The following is a 21,801-nucleotide window of genomic DNA, read 5'->3' as shown; positions in this document are numbered from 1 at the left end:
TATTAACTATAACAAAAGAGATTTACATGGAACAGGTTTTAACGTTAAGATATGAAATTTGCAATTAACTAGAGTAACAGGAACGAGAACATAATTGAGGTAAGTACATGGAACTATTATATAAAAAAAAAAAGAGGAACTAAAAAGTGAGTAGGTGTGTTAAGAGTACTGCCTTGTCATGGAAAAAATTGCAGGTTAGGAGAGTAATGAACTAAGGCTTGTAGTTTACTAACCCTCCTTGCGTGAGGTTACCGCAACCAAGAAGAGAACTTTCCATATCAAGATCTTCAACAATGCGGATTCCTTAGGTTCGAATGGGACCCTTATTAGTGAGGTTAGAAAGAATGTTGATGTCCCAGGGGACTGGAAACTTTTTCATTGGTGGATGAAGCTGTAGGAGGCCTTTCATGAAACTAGATATTAGCAGATGGGTGAAGATAGAATGGTTAACCTGTGGAGGTAGGCTGCGATGGCACTGAGGTGCACCTGCAATGATGTGGTCACTAGATCCAATTGTGAAAGATGGTGGAGGTAGGCCAGTAACTGTTGAAGCTCATAGGTGAAAGGGTCAATCTCATGCGTGGTGCACCAGTAGGAGTAACACCTTCAATTCAATGAGTAGTTGCATCTGGTTGAAGGTTTCCTGGCAGACAGTAAGGTGTTTTGTATCGGTTCTGGTAAGTCCCATTGAGCTGGTGTTACAAATCGGGGTGTTTTAGTGTACCCTTGGGCCTCAGCCCGACCCCAGACAAATCCAGGACCGAACAGAGGGTTGGCGACGTGTCCCAGGATGGCAGAGACACGGTCTTACCCTCTGCCGGGCCTGCAAGCTCTCAGCACCAAACAACAAGATGATGTTGGTAGGTGAACGGTTCTCAGACCGTTCCGAGCCCTTTCGGACCTGCCGCTTGGATTGGCATGGAGCAGCAGGCCGGCCTGAGGATGAGGGCAGACGGAGGCCTTGACACGAAGACATGACACCAAGGTTGATGCGACGGCATCACATACGAGGTTGAAGCGAAGACATGACACCAGGGCTGTTGAAGACATGACACCAGGGCTGATGCAACGGCATCAAAGACGAGATGAGGAACTTGACAACGTCCAGACGAGACGAGAAGCTGGGCAGGAAGACATTGGCACTGTGTCTCAGGGCGCCCTACTCAGCCCACCTTCACGGGCGGACCCAATGGGCTGGTCGCAGACCACCCTGTCCTACTACGCGCCCTACACAGCCCAGAATGCTGGTCACGGACCACGAGGAGAGCGGGTCAAGCGCAGGGAAGAATCCAGCCGAGGCAGAACTTCGATGACGGAGCCAGATGTCATCCGAAGCACCACAAAGGCTGGCAGGACAAGATGGCTCAGGAGCACAGGACACCAGTCCGCTGCTGGCATCTCCCATGACGAAGCTGCGTCACCCGGAGATCCACGGCCGGCAGAACAGAAGGCTCCGGAGCAAGAACGAACACCAAGGAGGGCTGGAACACCAGGAAACGATACACCAGGAGATGAGACACCAGCACACCTGGATGGGGACCTCAGGCAATGAAGACATGGCATGACGAGAAGACAAGACGAGATATGACGAGAAGACAAGACGAGATGAGACGAGGAGCTCCACGAAGAAGACAGAAGACCTGACGGAGCTCTGGCAGGCAGGAGCCTCCAGAGTGAAGTAACTCCGATGCAAGGCAACAAACAATGGCAAGACCAGCCCTTTTATAGGGCTGAGCAGGAAATAGTCACAAAGGTGGGGCCCAGGGCATATCCGGCCGTGGGCCCTTTAAATATTGAAGATAGGCGCGGCCGTGCGCCTAGGAGGAAGGAAGCTGGCTGTGCAGGACTGTGGACAGCGGTCCTGCACCGACGTCCATGATGTAGAAGCAGGGCTGGGCCTGGAGGCAGGCCCCGAAGACGGCAGTGGCTCCAGCCGCTTGAGGCCTCTGGCCTCGAAGATAAAGAAGACGTCGGCAGCAGCTCCGTGCCGTGAAGATGACGCTGAAAGTCCGCAGCATTAGCCGCGGTGAGGAGGAGACCTGATGGCGGCCTCCAGGCCACAGGGGGAAATCGAGTCTGCGGCTCTGGCCGTGCGGGAAGGCCCGACTTTGGCGGCGTCCGTGCCGCGTCGGGCAGAAGGCAGCAACAAAAGGTGAGCGGAGCCTGCTCGCGAGGATTAGCTCCGCGGGCAGGGTTCATAACAGTAGGACTGAGTGATCAATATCCAAGCAGTGAGGTTCGGGGATGACTGTAGTAGGTGAAGTAGGAAATTCTCTTCTTGGGTTAGGAGGGTTGGTTTGCTCCCTAGTGAAATCAGGCGCTGTATTGAAAAGTGTATCCAATACGTATACCACTGTAGTCTTGGCCAGGTGGGTACAATTAAAATTACGGGGGCTCTGTTGTGTATCAATTTTTGGTTAGTCCTTGACATTAATGGTATTGGAGGGAATGTGTATATGAGACCCCTCGTCCATGATAGAAGGAAGACATCCAAAACAGGAGACTGTGGCGGACAGAGCAGAATTGATCCACCTTTCTGTTATTTTCAGTAGCAAAAAGGTCTATCCACAGTCAAACCCATTGATGGAATAGGGGATGTTGTGACTGGGATGACTGGGATATCTGCTGTGACTGGGACCATTCGTAGGGACAAAATATTCTACTGTCTGCCTTTGTCGGTAAATACGTGGCTTGTATGGTTGTCCCGAACTGAATTCATGCTCCCAAATTTGAACCACCTCCTGGCAAGAGGGTCTAGGAATGGGTGCCTCCCTGTTTGTTTATGTAGAACATAGCAACGTGTTTTCCGTATAAATCATAATGCTCTTCCTTCAAAGTACATGTTTGAATACTGCATTGCTCTCTGTTCTAGTAAACTGATGTGAAACGTCTTTTCTCTGATTGTCCAGAGACCTTGTGTTTTGAATTGATTCAGATGTGTGCCCCAACCCCTAGTGGAGGCATCGGTTGTCATGATCAACTGGTATGAGGTGGGGCGAAGTGAAGCATCCGATTCTAACACCCCAGACTGTAGCCACCAGCCTGTGTCCTCTGCCATCTCTTTTGTGATATGAACTCTGGAGGATAGGGATTGAAAGAATTGGTTCCACTGATTTCTGAGTTCCCACTGAAAACGTTGCATGTGTAAGCATGTGAGGGGTTTGACATGAATCGCTGCTGCTATATGACCCAACAATATTAGTATGTGATAAGCTGCGGTCATTGGCAGTGGCCAAATGTGGCTGGCCAAAATTCAAAGAGTTATCGCCCTGTCGAGAGGAAGGAACTGTAGGCGTTATGCAGGCTGAAGTACAGATTTCTTGTAATTGATGAAGAAGCCAAGTGATTACAGGCAATGAATGGTCGATGTAGCGTCGGAGAGAAACACAGTTTTTTTCAGCACTACTATTAACCAGTCATCCAGGTAGGTGAATATTTGTATCCTCGTGCACTGCAACTGTGCCACAGCTACTGCCAAGCATTTTATGAGGACTCAGGGGGCAGATGAGAGTGCAAATGGGAATATGTTGTATTTATAATGCTTCTCCCCCACTTTGAAGCAAAGGTACTGCCAGCAAGAAGGGTGTATAGGGATTTTCACATAAGCATCCTTGAGGTCGAGAGAGCAAATCCAATTTTTCAGCTGGATGAAAGGCAGGATTGTGCTTAGAGATGTCATCTTGAAATTCTCTTGATGTAGGTGTTTGTTCAGATTTCTGAGGTCCAAGATTGGATGGCGTTCTCCAAACTTCTTGGGGATGAAGAAATATTACAAATAATGACCCTTTAACCCCTCGGTCATCTAAATGGTCCAACTCCCTCACAGGTTTCTTGCTTCGGATATATTTTTAAAAGTTTTTATGGGTTTTTGCCTCTACGGCCAACTTCATTTCAAATTCTCTCTTAGCCTGCTTTATCAATGTTTTACACTTAATTTGACAATGAGTTACGACTATGGCTGCCTTGCAGCCTCCTCACCACCAGAGGCCCTTCACGAGCACGCTTTCTTGGCTGGGCCAGTCTGTCCTACCTATCTGCTCCAGGACCTGGACTTCCTACTTAACCCCGCCTAGCTAATGCCTCAGTGCTTTGGCATTGAGTTCCCTTGGGCTCCCTGCTCTAGCCTCCTGTTTCCTTCTGTGTGCCTTCGGGCTTTTCGCTCTCTGTCTTGTTCCGTGGCCTGGGGCCCTGCCCTTCTTGTCCTGCCTCCTTGCCTTGCTGCCTTCGGGCTTTGTGTCCTGCATCTTTGCCTTGCTGCCTTCGGGCTTTGTGTCCTGCCTTCTTGCTTATTGCTTTCGGGCTTTTGTGTTTTATGTTCAGTGTTAGTATTGTCTTGGTATGTCTAGTCCATTCATTGTCAGTCTTGTTCTCTCTGGTTCTCTCATTCCAGTTCACACTTACCTACAGTCAGTCTCACACTTACCTGCATGCTCTCCTGATTCCACCCATACCTGCACCCAGTTCCAGTGTTCAGACCATGCTTACCTGTACTCATATCCATGCTGTTCCAGTGTTTCCTGAAGCTCACCCTTACCCCCACGCACTCTGTTCCAGAGACTCCTTTCCAGCCAGCACCCAGCTCCACCAGACTCCTTCCAGTACCACAGACTGTTTCCAGCCAGCGCTTGGTATCAGAGACTCCAGCCTGCATCAGACTCCTTCCAGCCAGCTCCCAGCACCACAGACTCCTTTCAGCCAGCACCTGGTATCAGAGACTCCTCACAGCCAGCACCAGAGATTCCTCTCCAGCCATTGTCAGAAACTCTACTGTGACTCCTGTTCTCTCTAGCCTGAGTTACCCCTGTAGGTGGTGTTCACCACACTGGCTATTGCCCAACCGTAACAGTATGCTGAAGCCATCCACCTCCAGAGAGAGACAGGACTCTGTACCCATCCGGTGAGTCAACTTTTTTTTCCACTACCCACAACATGTCTCAGTCTCAACGATTTTTTTATCTGCGCTTGTTGCCAAACCCTGAACTATCCAAGTTATCAAAACTGTCAAGCCTGTCAGCTCTCAGATCAAGAACACTGGGCATGCAGTAACTGTCAAAGGAAGAATGTTTCAGTTTTCCAAAAATGTTTGGATTGTGACACTCCTAGACCAGGATGGTGGAAATGCTCCTGTATCCCTAGCCTATTACCCCCAGGCAAACCTTGCCCCGTTGCACAGCTACCAGACCAGCTGTTTCACAAAAAACATCAGCCTGTTCAATTAGCCTGTGTTCTGCTCCTGGCTAAACTAACAATGTAGTTACTATCGGCAGTTTGTGGATAAAGAATCCTAGCACATCTTCTCATGAAACCTTGAAGAAAACTTGATTTTTTTTGTGTGAGGTTATCTCCCAGAAAGCCCTAGAACTCACCTGGTCAGGAATGCTCCTGTGACTTCCATGCTAGGGCCTCAGAAACAAGATCCTCTAAAGCAGAGAGAGCTGATTAAGCCTAGCAAAGCTCTGCCTCCCACAACTGCTGGTCAGTCACGCCTGACGAGCTGCTAGATGTTCCAGAGCTGCCTGTGCTTTTACTAATCTGCAAACCCACTCATCAGAACCAGGGAACCGTGATCAGAGGACTGGCAGTCTGTCTCTATCCACCAAGTGCTTTACAGTCCGGTCTTTATCCTCCTTCCACTCTATCATAACCACTCCTACAACTTATGACCAGTCAATAACAGGCTTCTATATCCAGCCATTTCAGCCTGCCGCAGTACCCCAGGAGGGGGTTGAGCCTGCCTCGCCACCCCAGGAGGGGGTTGAATTTGCCGCATCGCCCCAGGAGGGGTTTCAACCAGCCGCATCGCCCCAGGAGGAGGTTGAGCTGGCCTCGCCACCCCAGGAGGGGGTGGAATTTTCCACACGGCCCCAGGAGGGGTTTGAGACTGCTTTGCCACCCCAGAAGGGGGTTTCAGCCTGCCGCAGTGCCCCAGGAGGGGTTTCAGCCTGTTCTGCCGCCCCAGGAGGGGTTTGAGACTGTTCTGCCCGCCCCAGGAAGGGGTTGAATTAGTCGCATTACCCCAGGAGGGGGTTGAGCCTGCCTCGCCACCCCAGGAGGGGGTTGAATTTGCCGTATGGCCCCAGGAGGGGCTTGAGATTGCTTTGCCCACCCTTTTTGAAAGTTAGCGCCAGCAGCCTGGTTCCACTCTGGTGTGGATCCTTGCAAATCTCTATTATTTTCATCTTCTGAATGATCTGGGAGCAGGTAAGTTCTTCTGCTGGTGAGGTCTGTTCAGGTGGGTCAGAAGGCATCCCAGTCATACTGCCTGGGGCTCCCCTAGAGAATGGTAGGAATGCAAGGAGGACTGCGGCAAGCCCTGCAGACTGGTGTTCATGTGAAGGGATTGATCTAGGCAGGAATTCCTCTGATATGGAAGATGTTAGTTTTTCCGAAGACAAGGAGGAAGGAAGTATTTGAGCCCCCTTGGCATTAGACTCTCTGGAAATGAGGGGAGGATCGAGTAAGCTGGTGGAAAATGGGTCTCTTCCACTTGCAGAAAGAGAGAAGTAAAGAAATTCTTGATAATATCCATTATTTGTTCCATCACCAGCTGAGATCTCTGCCATCGTGTTATTGGCAGTGCATCCTTCGCCAATACTAAGATTGGTTTGTGTTCCAAAGGAGCCGGCTGAATGACCGGAAGTAGGGAACATATTGTGTCCAGTGTTTTGCAACCGGAACCCCTGTTGCAAGATTCATTAAATGGGGAATGACATAGGGCCCGCTGAGGTACTCATAGGTACTTATGATATTCTGTGGGTATCTGTGAGTTGGTATAGCCATCTTTAAGATGTCCTGAGCCCCAGTCTGGTCATAAATTGGTGGTCCAGCTGTCAAATGTTTGTCGGATCCCAAGGAAGAATGGATTTGGGAGACTGGAAGGAGAACCAGGGGCGTTCGTCTGATCTGAATGTTTTTGCTAGTTGTGTAGAGAGTAGTTATCTTTGCTCCTTGTGTGATAACTCCGAAAGAGTTCTTGGTTTAGGTCCCTGCATCGAGTGCCTCGTGGTGAGCTCACTACTGGAGGGAATGTGTGTCTGAATTCCTAAGGATGAGTGTCCTCGTCACTCTTGAGGCGTCGTGCACCATATACTGTGCTTCGGCCTGCAAGGTGCAGGAAGGAGCATCTGGAGCAGTGCGTCTGGAGGCGTCCTGTCCTTTTTTATTTTTCGCATCATGCGAAGTTGTGGACAGGACTTGCACCTGTTGCTTCGATGTGCTGGATTTCCAGCGCTCTTCGATGTCATGCACCATTCATTTACTTGCGTCGTGTGGTGCTCTTTCTTGTGCACCGAACGACTGGATGTATAGTGTGCTGGGTGCGCTGATGTGCCGGGCGCACTGATGCATCATGTGTCGAGCTGTGATTTCTTGGTTGAAACAGTGCTGTGATCCTTATGTGGTGCTCGGCTGGCCTCTTACAGGGCTCTCAGTGCATGGCACTTTTTCTTTTGTGCGTTTTTGCTCGTCCCCAGGGAAGAGTGAGATGATCTCTGATCCCCATTCATGCCCCTGGGAGGACTTACTGGAAGAAACTGTCCTGGGTACTCCCGTTGGCAATGGCTCACCTCCAGCCCTGAGCTGTGCAATTTTCTTCGCTCTTTGCCTCTGGGCCTGGGGCAACATCATGCCGCTGTCCAGGCAGTTGGGATGATCATGGTCAGGCCCAGGCGCAAGTAACAATAATTGTACCCATCTGTGATGGACATGATATGCCCACAGGAGCGTCTTCCAGAAAGGCATGGTAACACTGATCAGTGTTTATGTGGGTCACTAGTGTGAAAACTTTTGAAGAGGAGATAAAATCATGTTGAAAGACTGGATCAGGCGTCAGTGTGCAGCGTGGACACAATGAGACTGAGGAGATTCTAGAAACTATGATCGCACGGGAAATCCCACACATGTCCAGTAGAACCATAAAGCTCTACTGGCTTGGAGAGACAACTCCGTCTCGTGCTGCCTGCTGACGTCGCCCACTGAGCATGGCTAATTCAGCATACTTTAAACGATTTTCAAAGGCTTTTAAAAATTGCTACAATATATGCTATTGAATTGTCAATAGGATTTACGTGCGTTAAATGCACTTAACGAACGTGGATAAAATGGGCCTTTGTAATTGCCAGGTCAGTAATGTATATATACATTTTCCTTTGAAAATTACCCTGTTAGATTGTAAGCCCTGTGCGGAAAGGAAATACCTACGGTACCTGAATGTAATCTGCTTTGAAGAAATCAAAATAAATCAAACTAAAAAAATTTAACAAAATTCAAATCAGGTCAAAGCGGACTGATCATCTAAGCCTGCATTATGTATCTGCAGATCCAAAACTGGGTGAGAGCCTGGTCACAGTTCTATAAACACAGTACAGAATGAGACCGATATTCAAAAAAAGCTGACCCCTAAATTTAGGTATCTATTTTCATCCAAACTAAGGGAGGGTCTAACTTTTCAGTTGAAAATTCACCCAAAGTTAGGGGCACTATACATTTGTCTAGATTTAGGAGCCTAAGAGGTCAATTTTAAAAGCTCTTCTCGTGCTAAAATAAAAGGGCGGAAAAGGGGCAGGGAATGGGCGGGGCATGGGCATTCTGGGGCGGAGCCAACAGTTACGCATGTAACTCTTTATTTTAAAACTGGGGACCGCGGCTCGCATTGGCTTGTTATCCGTGTAACAAGCCAATGCTCCTCATCTGCTGCTCCAGATGAGGAGCAAGTCTTTAGATCTCGGGTTTTATGGCTTACAGGACAGGGTGAGGGGTCTGGGTCAACTGTGGGGCGTTCAGGATGAAGAACCAGAGGGGACCTCGCTATTAACTGGGCAAACTGGCAGAAAGACTGGAAAAACTGGGTTGTCCCTCATGCCAGCATGTTTTCAAATCTCCCTACAGGTGCATGTAAAAGCCGGCATAGTTCTAGGAAAGATATGCAAATTACATCTTCTCACACAATCTCTTGAGAATAGGCGCATGAGGTGTATTTTAAAACATATGCACGCAAGTGCACGCACAATTTAAAATGGCAAGCGTATCTCTGCTCACGCGCCGATACTTGCACGTATGAGCGCAAGCAAACTCGTTTTAAAATTAGCCTGTAAGTTAAGTGCCTAGTGTTGAAAGTCAGTGCTAAGCTCCTAACTCTTTTCCCCGCCATTAATTCAGTCCCTGAAGCCACCAACTTTAGGCGCCTATCTTTAGGGACTCAGCCCTGGTAAAAAGGGCCAATTTAAGAGGCTAACTCCAAACGTGAGGCAACTTTGAAAATTGGCCTTTAAGTGAATAACTCAAGCTAAGCAAATGTAGGCGGCACCTTCACAAGATGCTGAGAAAACCCTTAGGATCAGAAAGAAGGAAAGGACATACCAGGTCAGAAGAAGCTAACGATGGGAAACTTAGCACCCCCCTCCCCCCCCAAAAAAAAAACAAATCAAGCGAGAATATAGAAATGTAAAGCACACGGTTTCTTCCTCCCATGCAGACTCACACACTCTCTGCAAAGGGAGCATCCCCCTTGATGTTCTGTTGGTACGTTATGCTTGCCTCTCCGACTTCCTCTGGCGTGGCACCTGCCCTTTGGAATTCACTTCCCAAAAGCTGCATTTAGCTCCTTGTGCTAGAATTTTTAAGAAATGTTAAAAACCCACCGCTTTGGAGTAGCGTTTCAGACTCATTTTTATGGTCTAAGCTTCTTACCGAATTTTACCTGATATTGTTATAATTTTACCTGATATTGTTATAATTATTTTGAGATAAGCTTGCAGGAACCAAACTTGTGCATTCTAACCAATTATCTGAGAAATCTCTTTTACGAAAGTACAAGCCGTTTCCCACAGGGGCAGCCAAAATATGCAAATATAGCACAGCCCAACTGAATCTGGCACACATGTTCCTGTACAGAATGACTGACAGCCACAGCCTACTGCAATCAGATTACTGTATACCTGTTCTACAGTAAGATTTGTAAGCTGATCATGGGACAGTGGTGGATTTTGAAAACCAATCAGGTGTTTGATGAAAATCTGTCGCCTGTTTTCACAGCAAGTTAAGACATTAGACGCTGCGTTATAACTTCCAAACCGTCACCTATGAAGGCATCTTTGGGATTACAGTGTTCCCATCACTGGGAATTATAAATGCAATCACTGTCAGTGCTGTGCACAGTCATGCGAGAAGCTGAAATGTGTCAATGTACACGTATTTCTTTATTTAGCTTTTTATATTCCGCTTTTCGGCACTTCAAAGTGTACATCAAAGCGGATTACATACAGGTACTATAGGTATTTCCGTATATAGAACCGGATAAGACAGATTAATTTGATAGAGGAGCCAACCCAAGGGGTTATGGCTTGGTTCTTACAATCGGACCTGAGTAGAAAAGAAACAAATCAGCTTGGGCTGAAACCGGGCTATGGCTGAAGAGGTGCATCTCGGATGAATGGAGTCTCAAGTCTCCTGTCTGCCTGCCCTGTTACGGACATGATGTGCTCGTGTTTCAGGAAGGAAGGGATTTAGTCTGGGAGGAGAGGATCCCCTCTAGTCCTCAGTCAGTGAATTGCTTAGGCAAGCTGCTTGAGAAACCTGGGAGGAGGAGGGACAGGAATCAGAATTAAAACAGACGTATTTCCTAATTTGTTTTCCGTCTCTTGTTGTTTACCTTATGGTTTTTTTTTTGCTCCCTCTTTGCTTGGACTTCTCTCAGTTCACCATTTCCTCATTCCTTCTTCCCTTTTCAATGTTTTCTCATTTTTCAGCCTCTATTTCTTCCGTTTCTCTTTTATAGGCTCCATTTCCTTCATGCTGCTTTTCATTGCCTTGCCACCTTTCTCTCTTCTCCCAGTAAAGCTCACCTCTCTCTCTCTCTTTCGTGGGCCCAAGTCCAGCCTGTTTTAAGAGCATCAGAATTGCCCTGTTTGGGGCAGACCAATGATCCCCTGAGCTCAGCATCCTGTCTCTGACAGTGACCAGTCTGGGTCAGTAGGAAGCCCTGGCAGATTTATACCTCCGAGCTGCACAGATATTTGGGCACTGGCTGCCCATCCCCCTGAAGCTGCGGCTGTGGGGGGAGGGGGATTCCCCCTCAAAAACCACGACCAGCCTGGGGCATGGCACCCCCCTTGCCTACCCTGTTGACAGCCCTACACAGGCAGAGTGGCTGCCTCCCCCATCCTCCCCCAGTTGCCTACACTACCGAGTGGGAAGTCCATCACTAGTGAGAGGTACCCAGCAGCTCTTAAGGGGGAAATCCCTTCCTTGTCACTCATTCCCAGATGTGAAAAAAATGGAGATTCCCTAAATCTACCTGGCTAGTCATTTCTAATGGATCTTTCCCCCAGAAACTTGGCCAAACTTTTTGTTTCCCCTAAACCCTTCTAGGTGGGCCTGCAAGCTAATTTTCAAAGGGAAACTCTCTGTGGAGTTTGCTTTGAAAATTCAGGTTGGTGGGGGAATGCAAGTGTATTGTGTCTTTTGAAACAGGTGCAAAGTAAGAGTGTGAAAGTATGCGCAGGGATTTCAGAATGAAATCCCCCATGCGAGCTTTCACTCACCTCCCTAACCCCATCTCCTCTGGCCCGCAGTTACAAGCAGATGCGCTGTGAACAGCAGGCAAACTTCTACCTGCACTGTGGGGGAAGGGAGCAGTTTTCAAACAAGCTTTTTATGCAGGGAAAAATCCTCTTTGCCTGCCTAAAACATTTTGAAAATGGCCCTGCCCATTAGGATAATTTTTCCCTAAAATGCATTACATTGCACATGTCCAGATTAAATTTCATCCATTTAGATGTCCAGTTCCCCAGCCTCGCCAGGTACTCCTGCAGACCTTTACAGTCAGCTTGTGTTTTAGCTAATTTGAATATTTATTTTTTTTTTATCATCTGCAAATCTGATCACTGCTTCCTTTTCTAGATCATTATTGAACAAGTTAAATAGCACCGGTTACAGAACAGATCCCTTGGCCACTCCACTGTTTACCTCTCGCCACTGTTTATGAAGGTGTATGTTGTTTATTATGTATTGTGTGTATAATTATGTATGCAACTTGTATTCCGCAAAGAATCCTAGAGACTTGCAGAATATAATCAATATAAATTAATTAATTAAAACTGATCATTTAGTCTTACTCTCTATCTGTTACCAATTCACAATAAGACACTGAGTCCCTATCACGTGATTTTTTTAATTTGCAGAGGAGTCTCTTATGTGGGACTTTTTCAAATGCCTGTTGAAAATCCAGAATCACTATTTTCTTATCTACGGGTTTATTTACATCTTCAAAGATTTCTAATAAACTAGTAAGGCACAACCTCCCTTGGCTAATTCCATGCTGGCTGTTGCCCATTAAGTCGTTTTTATCCACTTGGCCAGTAATTCTGTTCTTACAATAGCATCTACCATTTAGAAGGGAAGGAATGGCCTAGTGGTTAAAGCAATGGGAGGAGTACCAGAGTTCAAATCCTGGCCTTTATCTCTCATTGCCTCAAGTACTCACATAGGAGGACATTTTCAAAGGATTTAAACACTTAAATCTAACTTACTATCGTAGCAATTTTCAAAAGCCACTTACTTGAGTAAAACCCAGTTTTACTGGAGTAAATGCTTTTTAAAATCAGGCCCTTAAGAGAAAAACTTTCAAACAACTCTGCATGGCTGCATAATCACCTGTATAAGGCTGTGTGCAGATCTATAATTTACGTATCAGACACAGCTGTATTATAAAATGCGCTAAGTGCACCCTACAACATACACGTGTATGTATGCTTACGCACGAACACATGCAGTGCAGTCAACCTGCGTACTTTTCCTACCAATTTTAAAAATATACGTGCAGATATTTTACACCTAAATATAAAGTAGGATTTGCTTGCGTAAGGATCCAATTTATGAGCCTAAGGCACAACAGAAATTCCCAGATTTCCAATTCCACTAGCAGCTCGCCCACTCCTCCTCCAGGTCACCGAGACCCTCCTGGTTCTTCAGCCTGAACTCCCCCCAGTTCACCTGAGACCTCCCACCCAGCCTACTGTGCACAATAAACACGTTTAATGTCACTTCCGCAAAATACTTAGCAGGCACAAAATGATGTGAGCAGGTTGCTAAATGTACGCACCTTTCTTGTAAAAGAGCGACTCGTGCATATAACTCTTGGCCCCGCCCCTTTCCCCCACGTGCATATGATTATGCAAAACCGAAAGTACACGCACCCTTTTGATATATTTCTAAGACGGAGATTACGTGAGTACGTGCTGCTTTCACATGGATATGCTCCTTTTTGACGCATGTAACTCTTTGAAAATTCACCCCTAGACTGTAAACTCTTTGAGGCAGGGACTTATTGTTTCTCAATATTTAATAATGCCGTACGCTGCCTGGGCCATGATTGGGAAAGGTCTCTCAAGAAGGAGCCATAGGGGAGGGATGGGGCCCACTGGGGGAGGATGTGCAGCACTCAGAAAGAGGCCATCGAGAAAGGGCAGGAGGGAGGAAGGTGCACAGAAGGAAAACATTCAGGAAGGGGCCTTGAGGAGTAGAACCAGGGAAGGGCACACAGGAAGGGGAGGAGAGAAGGGAAGATGCCATGGGATGGGGGCAAGCAGGGCATCAGGGAAGGTACTTGTGGAACGGAGAGGGCAGAGGGTAAGCATTCAGGATGGGGGTCACATGAGGAAGGCTGGAGGGACTGAACCAGAGAAGGGGGCCGCGGGAAGGAAAGAACAGGAGGGAGAGCACTCAGGAAAGGCGCATGGGAGGAAGGAAGGTGAGAAGGCACTTGGGAAAGGGAGTAGCATTTATGAAGGGGCCATAAGGGGAGGGTAGGAGGGAGAGCACAGTTTATATCATACACCATTCCTTATTTAATATTAAGTTTTATACATTACAAATGATTCTGAAGTGCATGTTATTACATTAATCAGTGTTCCATATGATATTTAACTGCATGTAAAAAGGAAAGAGACACATGAGGATCTGCAAAGGTTTTGGAGGTTGAAAAAGGGGTTCACATGCACCCTAAAAGGTTGGGAACCCCTATATTAGTGCAATATAAACTACCTAATGCTAGCAAGTCCCATGATCTACAGGCACTGATTAGGTAGGGAGAAAGTATCCTGCTACCTGGGAAGAAAACAGGAATGGAGCTGGCCAGGATATGTCAGGAAGCAGGGATTAATCTCATTGGTGGAGGGTAGGGAAAGCAGGGAAGTGGATCGGATACTGATGGGAGAGAGATAAGGAGCAGGGATCAAGCTGGCTGGCCTGGAGAGAGTTTAGGGCTTGAGTAATCTGTGGATGGAAGGACCAGATTCCGTTCACTTTTTGGTTTATCTTCTTCTCTGGAAGACAAATCAAGCTAGAGCTTGGGGCCTGTTCTTGAGCTGGGCTCATAGTTTCCAAGAAAACTGCTAGCAGGGAAACTGTACAGAAAAATTCAGGGAAACTGTAAAGGAAAGCATGTACTGTACAGAAAAATTCAGCAAAACATATTCTGGAACTTTTCCCTAATTCTTAAGTTTAGCAGAATTTTTAAATTGTTCTGTTATTGTATTATGTTCATATTTACATTTTTAAACAGTTTGTAATGTTTGTTCCTCGCTTTGAGCTTTTCTGCACGAAAAGGTGTGTAACAAATCAAATAAATCAAATAAATTTTGTACATTTTTTTTGTTTGTTTTTGGATTAGAAGATAAAAAGTTTAGGGACTCTCCTGGCCTACACTTACTTCAAGTGTGAAGATTTCATATCAGCAGCATGCAGCTATCTAGGCACATATTTTTCACTAAAATGTAGCTTGTAATTTCCAATCACGACTCTGAAATGCCACCTAGAATGCCCCTTTTTATGCAGTTAAATATATTAGTGTTATAGAAATGTACACATACTTTCTGATGGCTAAAAATCCACTTAGCTGGATATGACTGAGTTAGGCAGTTAACTCTATTTTCTAAGCCTTTGAAAATTTGCCTCAGAAAGTATTAGGAATGGAAGATCCAGTCTGAATTGAATCCAGACCACCTCCGATCTGGAATAAGGAGAAGGCAAGAGTAGTTCAATTTAGATTATGCAGACCACTGTTATTACTGTCCTGAGGCATCTCTGATTAAATCCAAGCAAAATGTACATGAGCCACTTTCCAGCAGTCATACCAACTCTCACTTGACTTGAGTCTCACTTTTTTCCCAATTCACAAGTCCAGATAAGAGGGATTCTCTCCTGATTTCAAACTCCTCTAACGCTGCCATCAGAAGTTGTAGGTTAAGAGTAAGTACTGTAAACAATAGGAGAAATTTCCTTCAGGCAAATGATGTAAATCTGAACCAATTCACATAATCCCCCTCCCTCCATAGGCTGGCTCACACCAAACATAGATGGTCTGATTTATTACAGCTTTTCTTCTATTCTGTGTCCATTGAGGTAAAAAAAAAAAGCTTAGTAAGTGAGGACCTAAAAGGGCTAATCAAACTCCACACAGCAAGCTTAACAGCCTGATTTACTAAGCGCTTTCCCATAAATAAAATGGGAAAAAGTCCTAGTAAATCAAGCTGAATCGGAAAAAAGCAAAAGCACAAGCCTAGGAGTGTTGACCCAACCCTAAGCCTCCAAGTCTAAGAAAACACATGACATCCAAAATCTCAAACCTAGGAGAATCCAATAGTATTTAAGTAAAAATCCTACCCGTACGCCTGGAAGCAGGCTCTACTGTCAGATATATATTATATGTCCTGAGCTAAATCAAGGTCTTTAGGAGGAGTTTAACAGCCATCTACCCGTGAAGCCTGCTATCAGGGAACCATCATCTTTAGAAAAATAATATTTTTAGATAGACATTTCCTTAAACTGCTGCCATCTGCTATAAGTACCAGTGGGCTTGCCCTGTAAGAGAAGTCCCAAAGGAACTCGCAGCTGATTGGCTGGTGAAAATGTGTTGTTTTCAAAACGGAAGATAATCACTGAACCATATCTGCATTGTCTTGCAGTATTTTTAGATGATTAGACACAGTGATTTCAAGGATCTATACAGTATGCCCGAAGGTTCCTGCCAATAAAAGCAAGACTGCATTAAATACAGAGAGCAGAGAGGTAGTTTGGAATTGGAAGGGGGATAAACCTTCCCAGATGTGAAAGGAACATTGTCAGAGGCAAGCTCCATATGCCATATTTCCTTCTGAAAGCCTCTATGTGGAATTCAGAGATGATTCCTTTGTAACATGGCTGTACTGTACTTCCCAGAACTCTATTGTTATAATAGCCCAGCAGTAGTCGTCAGTCTCTTGCACTTACCGGTTACGTGCAGCCAGACCCAATGACGGTTTCTTACCTGATGAAAATCCGATTCAGACATTTTCCGGTCGTTCAGCATCGGCAGCATAAACATTTGGGCGCTGAGCTGTGGTCCCACTGCACGGGGTGGCGGGGGGGAAGGAATGCAATAAGAAAACGAGCTGCTCTTCTGCAATGTACAGTGCCGCAGGGAAGGAGCTGTCCCGTCCCCCCATGCAGCGCTCAGTGTCTCAAGAAAAGCAGATCCCAAACCAATCGCGATGCACTGTGCAGAAGGAAAGGAGCGCTCTCTTCCCCCTGCCCCCACAACGCTTCGGGCAGCAGGAAAGCAACTGCACGCCCCCCTCCCCAGAATTGCCTCTCAATAGGAGCTGCCCCCAGCCCTCTCCCCACCCCGTGCAGCAGACAAGGAGCTGTCCACAGTGACCATCTATTGTAGCTGCATTCTTCTGCTTTCATGAGAGAGAAATCCTTCCCCCCACCCACCGACCAATGAGACGGGCTGAGAGAAGGCCCTGTGCCCGGGCTTCCTGCAGGCTCCTCCAATCAGAGAGCCGGTCACATCATCTCTCTGTTCAAAGACTTAATGGATCTCGTTCGCAAGAAGGCCCTTTCTCTGGAGAGGGGGTTGCGAAAAGGAGGAGACGAGATCAGAATTGTTATGACTCAAAGAATACGCATCCAACAGCATAATTTAAAAAAAATATATAATATATATATATATATATATATATTATAAGGGCAAAGGGAGAACATTTTTCCTGAGGGCTGTGGGATTCTGTCTTATGCCGGGTACGGAAATAAAGGTTAACAGAAAAGGTGAAACCTTTTTAGCGGACTAAATATCGCATAGCGAAGCTTTTCGGAGCTGGTGCTCCTTTCAGGTCAGAGTAGAAGAGGCAAAAGATGGCATTTTGTCAGAAAATATAAGTGAATCATACAAAGCATTCCGATGATAGTGGGAAGGGGGGGAGGCAGAGGTGAAGAGGGGTTTTTGGTGGGTGATCAGAAGGTGACACGCTGTACAATTTTATGGCTCCTAATGGGTTAAGAATCCCAGGACTTTGCTGTCCTTTTTTGGATGGTTCGGAAGTGTCTGATTGTAGGTGTTCTGAGCACTGCCTAGCACCAGATATCCAGCTGCGGCGTTGGCGGCTGGAAATTCCTGTTTACCTGAGCCAGCACTGATATGAGCCAGCACTGCCTAGCACCAGATATCCAGCTGCGGCGTTGGCTGGAAATCCCTGTTTACCTGAGCCAGCACTGAACTGTACTGCCATCTAAGCCAGCACTGAACTGTACTGCCATCTAGTGGGCCTTTTTAGTCATGTACTGTAGTAATAAGAAACACTGAACTGTACTGCCATCTAGTGGGCCTTTTTAATCATGTACTGTATTAATAAGATGCTTGCAGCTGTATACTGCCTGCCTTAAGTTTCGTTTTTGTTACATTAGTTTCATTTCTGCTTTCTGACGTGTGATATACTCTGACTGTAAGCTACGCCTCTTTACCAGCATTACTGTATAAAAGTCAGCTCCCTAGGGGGAGTGGCATGCAGTTTTTCTGAGCACTAGCCAGGACTGCATCTTGCTAGCTAATAAAGTCTATCTTCTACGGACCGGTTATTTTCTGGGGTCTTTGTTCATACGGTAACAGTTGGCGAGCCAGCCAGGAGCTGAGTCCCTGGGGATAACGCTATATTTAGCCCCCCAAACGGTCCGGGAGATTTTGTGGCGGAGTGATCCCCCAGACTTACCTGGTGAGTGGCCACCGCTGAGTTCAGTGATCAGGTTTCTGTGGGGACCATTCCACGGAGATCCTCTGAGACCCTTGTGAGTGGTGGTCCGAGAAGACGACTTTCCTGACGACCTGGGAATCTGGAAGCCTGCAGGCGAGTATTGGGAATTTAGTCCGATCCCTTAACGGATCGAAGGGAGCCCTGATCAAGCTCCGCTGCATGGCCAAGTAGGAACGAGGTTCCGAACCCCCATAGCAGCTCTGGGAGGCACGGGTTTCCTGTTGTATGCAAGTGAGTGAATGGCCTCGCAGTTCTAAGCCGGGCGACCGCGCTTAGTCGGGGCGACTGTGATCCCACTGTGTCTGACGGACAAGGACCCCTTACCTGTCCGTCTTCCCTTTCCCCTCTCTGTCTGTCTTCTGTCCTGAGAGATACGATGGGCGGGAAGGAGTCCACTCCGTTAGACCTGATGGTGGAACACTTTAACGAAGTGTTCGACAAACATAAATGTACGAAGTCAGGCATGATACAGCGATGTGCATATCAATGGCCCGGTCTGGGGCAGACCGTGGACTGGCCAGCAGAGGGAACTTTCGACTTCCAGACCGCTGCTAAAGTTCAGAATATTGTAATAATCGAAGGGAATCCGGGTTGCCCTGAGGATATACCCTACATAGATGCCTGGATCGCAGTCATTCTCGATCCCCCGTCGTGGGCTAAAACCTCGGTGGAGGGAGCTGCCCTAACTATGGTGGCTCACATAAAGAAGTCGAAAAACCGGAAGTTAAAAGACCGGAAGTTGGAAAACCGGATGAGGAGCGAACAGCCAGCCATCATGGCCGCCGTCGACGAGCAGACAGCAAACCGGAAGAGAAGCAGGAAGTCGGCCATCTTAACTACTGGAAAAGAATGTGAACGTGACTGCAGGAAGTCGGCCATCTTAACTACTGGAAAAGAATGTGAACGTGACTGCAGGAAGTCGGCCATCTTAACTACTGGAAAAGAATGTGAACGTGACTGCAGGAAGTCGGCCATCTTAACTACTGGAAAAGAATGTGATCAAGCCCTGCCGACAGCCCCTTGTCTATCTCCCGACAAGAAACCGGTCTGTGAAGGGGAAATGGAAGAACCCCCACCACCTCCATATGTCCCTCTGTATCCCCCTTTGTCCCTGCCAGTGCCCGTGGTTTAACCTCAATCCACCCCATCAACGAGCTCCGATAGAGAAGTCATCGGCCAGCAGGATTTGCCCCCCGGGACACTACCATCCCGAACTTCTTCTGAGGCAACCCCGTTACTTTCCTCACCAGTTTCTACGCACACCCGCAGTCATATTCAGTATCCTGACGTCTCGCCTGGACCCAGCCAATATAAGGGCCAGCCGTACCATGCATATGCGGTGAAGGAAATCCCACCCATTCACCAGATGCCGATTCGGCAAACTGCTACATTGGTTCCGAGGGTCCCTACCCAGGGGGACAACCGTGAACACCACACAGTCATTGGTTACACTTATATTCCGTTCTCCTCAGCTGACATGGTCAACTGGCAAACGCACGGACCAAAATATTCAGAAAAGCCGGAACAGATGATTGACTTCCTGGAAGGTATCTTCCTCGCACATAATCCGAACTGGTCGGATATTCGCCAACTCGCAGGTTTTCTCCTCACCACTGAGGAACGGAGACAAGTACAGGAGAATCTGGAAGCCGCTGCTCGAGGAACACTTCCCCGAGGACGAGACGAGACAACCTGGTTAGAAGAACAGGTGCCAACGCGACCCCCTACCTGGGATCACAACACAGATAACGGAAGGGCATCCATCGCCCGTTACCAACGAGCCTTTCTGGACGCACTAAAAAGGGGAAAACGTAAAGTCGTGAACATGGGTAAGATCCAGGACGTGGTACAGAGAAGACAAGAAACTCCTGGTGAGTTCCTTGAACGCCTTATGGAATCATACCGGAAAAACAGTCCTTTTGACCCGGAAGTGCAGGCTAACCAGCCCATGATAGTGATGAGCTTTGTTAGTCAGTCATACCCTGATATCCGCCGGAAACTCCAGAAAACAGAAGGCTTCGAGGGAATGAACATCAGTCAACTGAAAGCAATAGCTGACAGGGTATTCGGGAATCGAGAGGAGGAAGAAAAGAAGGAAGATAAGCGGGAGACGGGGCGCCGAATGAAGGAAAGCGTCAGTCTCCTTGCTGCTGCGCTGGAAAGTACACAACTTGGTCAACGTGACCACCGACAACCACCCGGCAGGACCAGAGGAAGGGGCAGACCACCCAGGGGATCCAGGCCCCCCTTGGGGCAGAACCAATGTGCATACTGTAAGAAGGAAGGACACTGGAAGTCCGAATGTCCAGAGAAACAACCGCGAGGCGGAGATGAATATAGGTCACGGCAAGATAGGCAACGGAATACCGAATGGGAACTGAATTTGGATGAGATGCCCGGGGATGATGTGGGACGGGATTTATGACTAGAGCGAGAGAATACACTTCCCACTGACCCTTTGGTGGAAATCTGTGTGGGAAGCAGAAAATTCAAAGGATTACTGGATTCTGGAGCACAACGATCGGTAATGACTACAGCCATCACAACCCCCACATCCAGAAGCATCTCTATTGTTGGAGCATCAGGAAAACCATTGGCAGCACCCATACTACAAAACCGACAAATCCGCATCGGGGGACAACTGGTGTCCCACCAATTCCTATACGTTCCAGGATGCCCAGTACCATTAATTGGGAGAGACCTTCTGTGTAAACTGCAGGCCACTCTGCAATTCGAACCTTCTGGCAAGGTTACCGCTTCCTTTGCAAATACGCCTGTATCCTTAGTCTGTCCGATTCAAGAAGAATGGAGACTCCACCTCCCACTCGTCGCCGGGCCTGTAGATCACCGGTACGTAGAGGACGCACCCCGCAACAAGGAACGGAGAGAATTGATGAGTAGTGTACCTCAAGTCTGGGCCGAAAATAATCCCGGAGGTGTGGCCACTGATGCAGTCCCCTTGTGGATTGAAATGAAATCTGATGCCCAAATTGTCAATCAGCCTCAGTACCCCATTCCATATTTGGCCAGACAAGCCATACAGACCCATCTAAAAAGGCTTCTCAAATTAGGCATTCTCAAACAGACCCGGTCAGCCTGGAACACACCTCTGTTGCCAGTCAAAAAGCCCGGTACCAGTGACTATCGGCCAGTGCAGGACTTAAGGAAGGTGAATAATCAGGTGGCGGATCTGGTAGCGCTGGTACCAAACCCGTATTCAATCCTGGCTCAAGTTTCCTCTAACTCCAAGTGGTACAGTGTCATTGATCTCAAAGATGCCTTTTTCTCAGTCCCCGTAGCGGAGACATGCCAGAAAATCTTTGCCTTCACCTGGGAGGATGCCCAGACCGGAGAAAAACATCAGTACACCTGGACTCGCTTACCCCAAGGGTTCAAGAATTCACCCACTCTGTTTGGAGAACAGCTGGCCAGAGATCTGAAGATGTACCAGGTCAATCATGGGTCCGTTGTGCAATATGTGGATGACCTTCTGATTTTCAGGGAAACATACCATGAATGTGCGGTATCGACCCTACACCTGCTAAAGACGCTTTACCTGAAGGGGTACCGTGCGAGTAAAAAGAAGGCGCAAATCTGTGAAGTGGAAGTTGAATATCTGGGATTCCGTCTCAGGGAAGGCACTCGCCGACTCGGAGTCTCCCGCACCAGTGCTATAAGAGATCAACCTGTACCCATCTGTAAAAAAGAACTCCGTGCATTTCTAGGAGCTGCGGGG

General features: G+C 47.4%; 1 protein-coding gene across 5 annotated transcripts in view; it reads right to left on the bottom strand.

Moving 5' to 3' along the window:
• LOC115094264 (zinc finger protein 436-like) overlaps positions 1-18,423 on the bottom strand; it is an 88,618-nt gene extending 70,195 nt beyond the window's left edge. The window contains exons 1-2 of one of the 5 annotated variants that reach the window (XM_029607134.1): positions 16,304-16,603; positions 15,132-15,253 (exon numbers count right to left, since the gene is read on the bottom strand). Coding sequence is in view for 2 of the 5 variants with exons in the window: in XM_029607137.1 (XP_029462997.1) it covers positions 16,304-16,360 (57 nt within the window). In the remaining 3 variants the exon portion in view is untranslated. Of the gene's footprint in view, positions 1-15,131; positions 15,254-16,303; positions 16,605-18,023 lie in introns of those variants that run through there. The other 4 variants (XM_029607135.1, XM_029607136.1, XM_029607137.1 and 1 more) reach the window with 4 other exon arrangements.
• Between the last annotated feature and the right edge of the window lie 3,378 nt (positions 18,424-21,801).

This window comes from Rhinatrema bivittatum, chromosome 6 (assembly GCF_901001135.1).
Source record: "Rhinatrema bivittatum chromosome 6, aRhiBiv1.1, whole genome shotgun sequence".
NCBI lineage: Eukaryota > Metazoa > Chordata > Amphibia > Gymnophiona > Rhinatrematidae > Rhinatrema > Rhinatrema bivittatum.
Note: the sequence above shows the minus strand (reverse complement) of the source record. Positions and strands in the feature narration are given on the sequence as shown.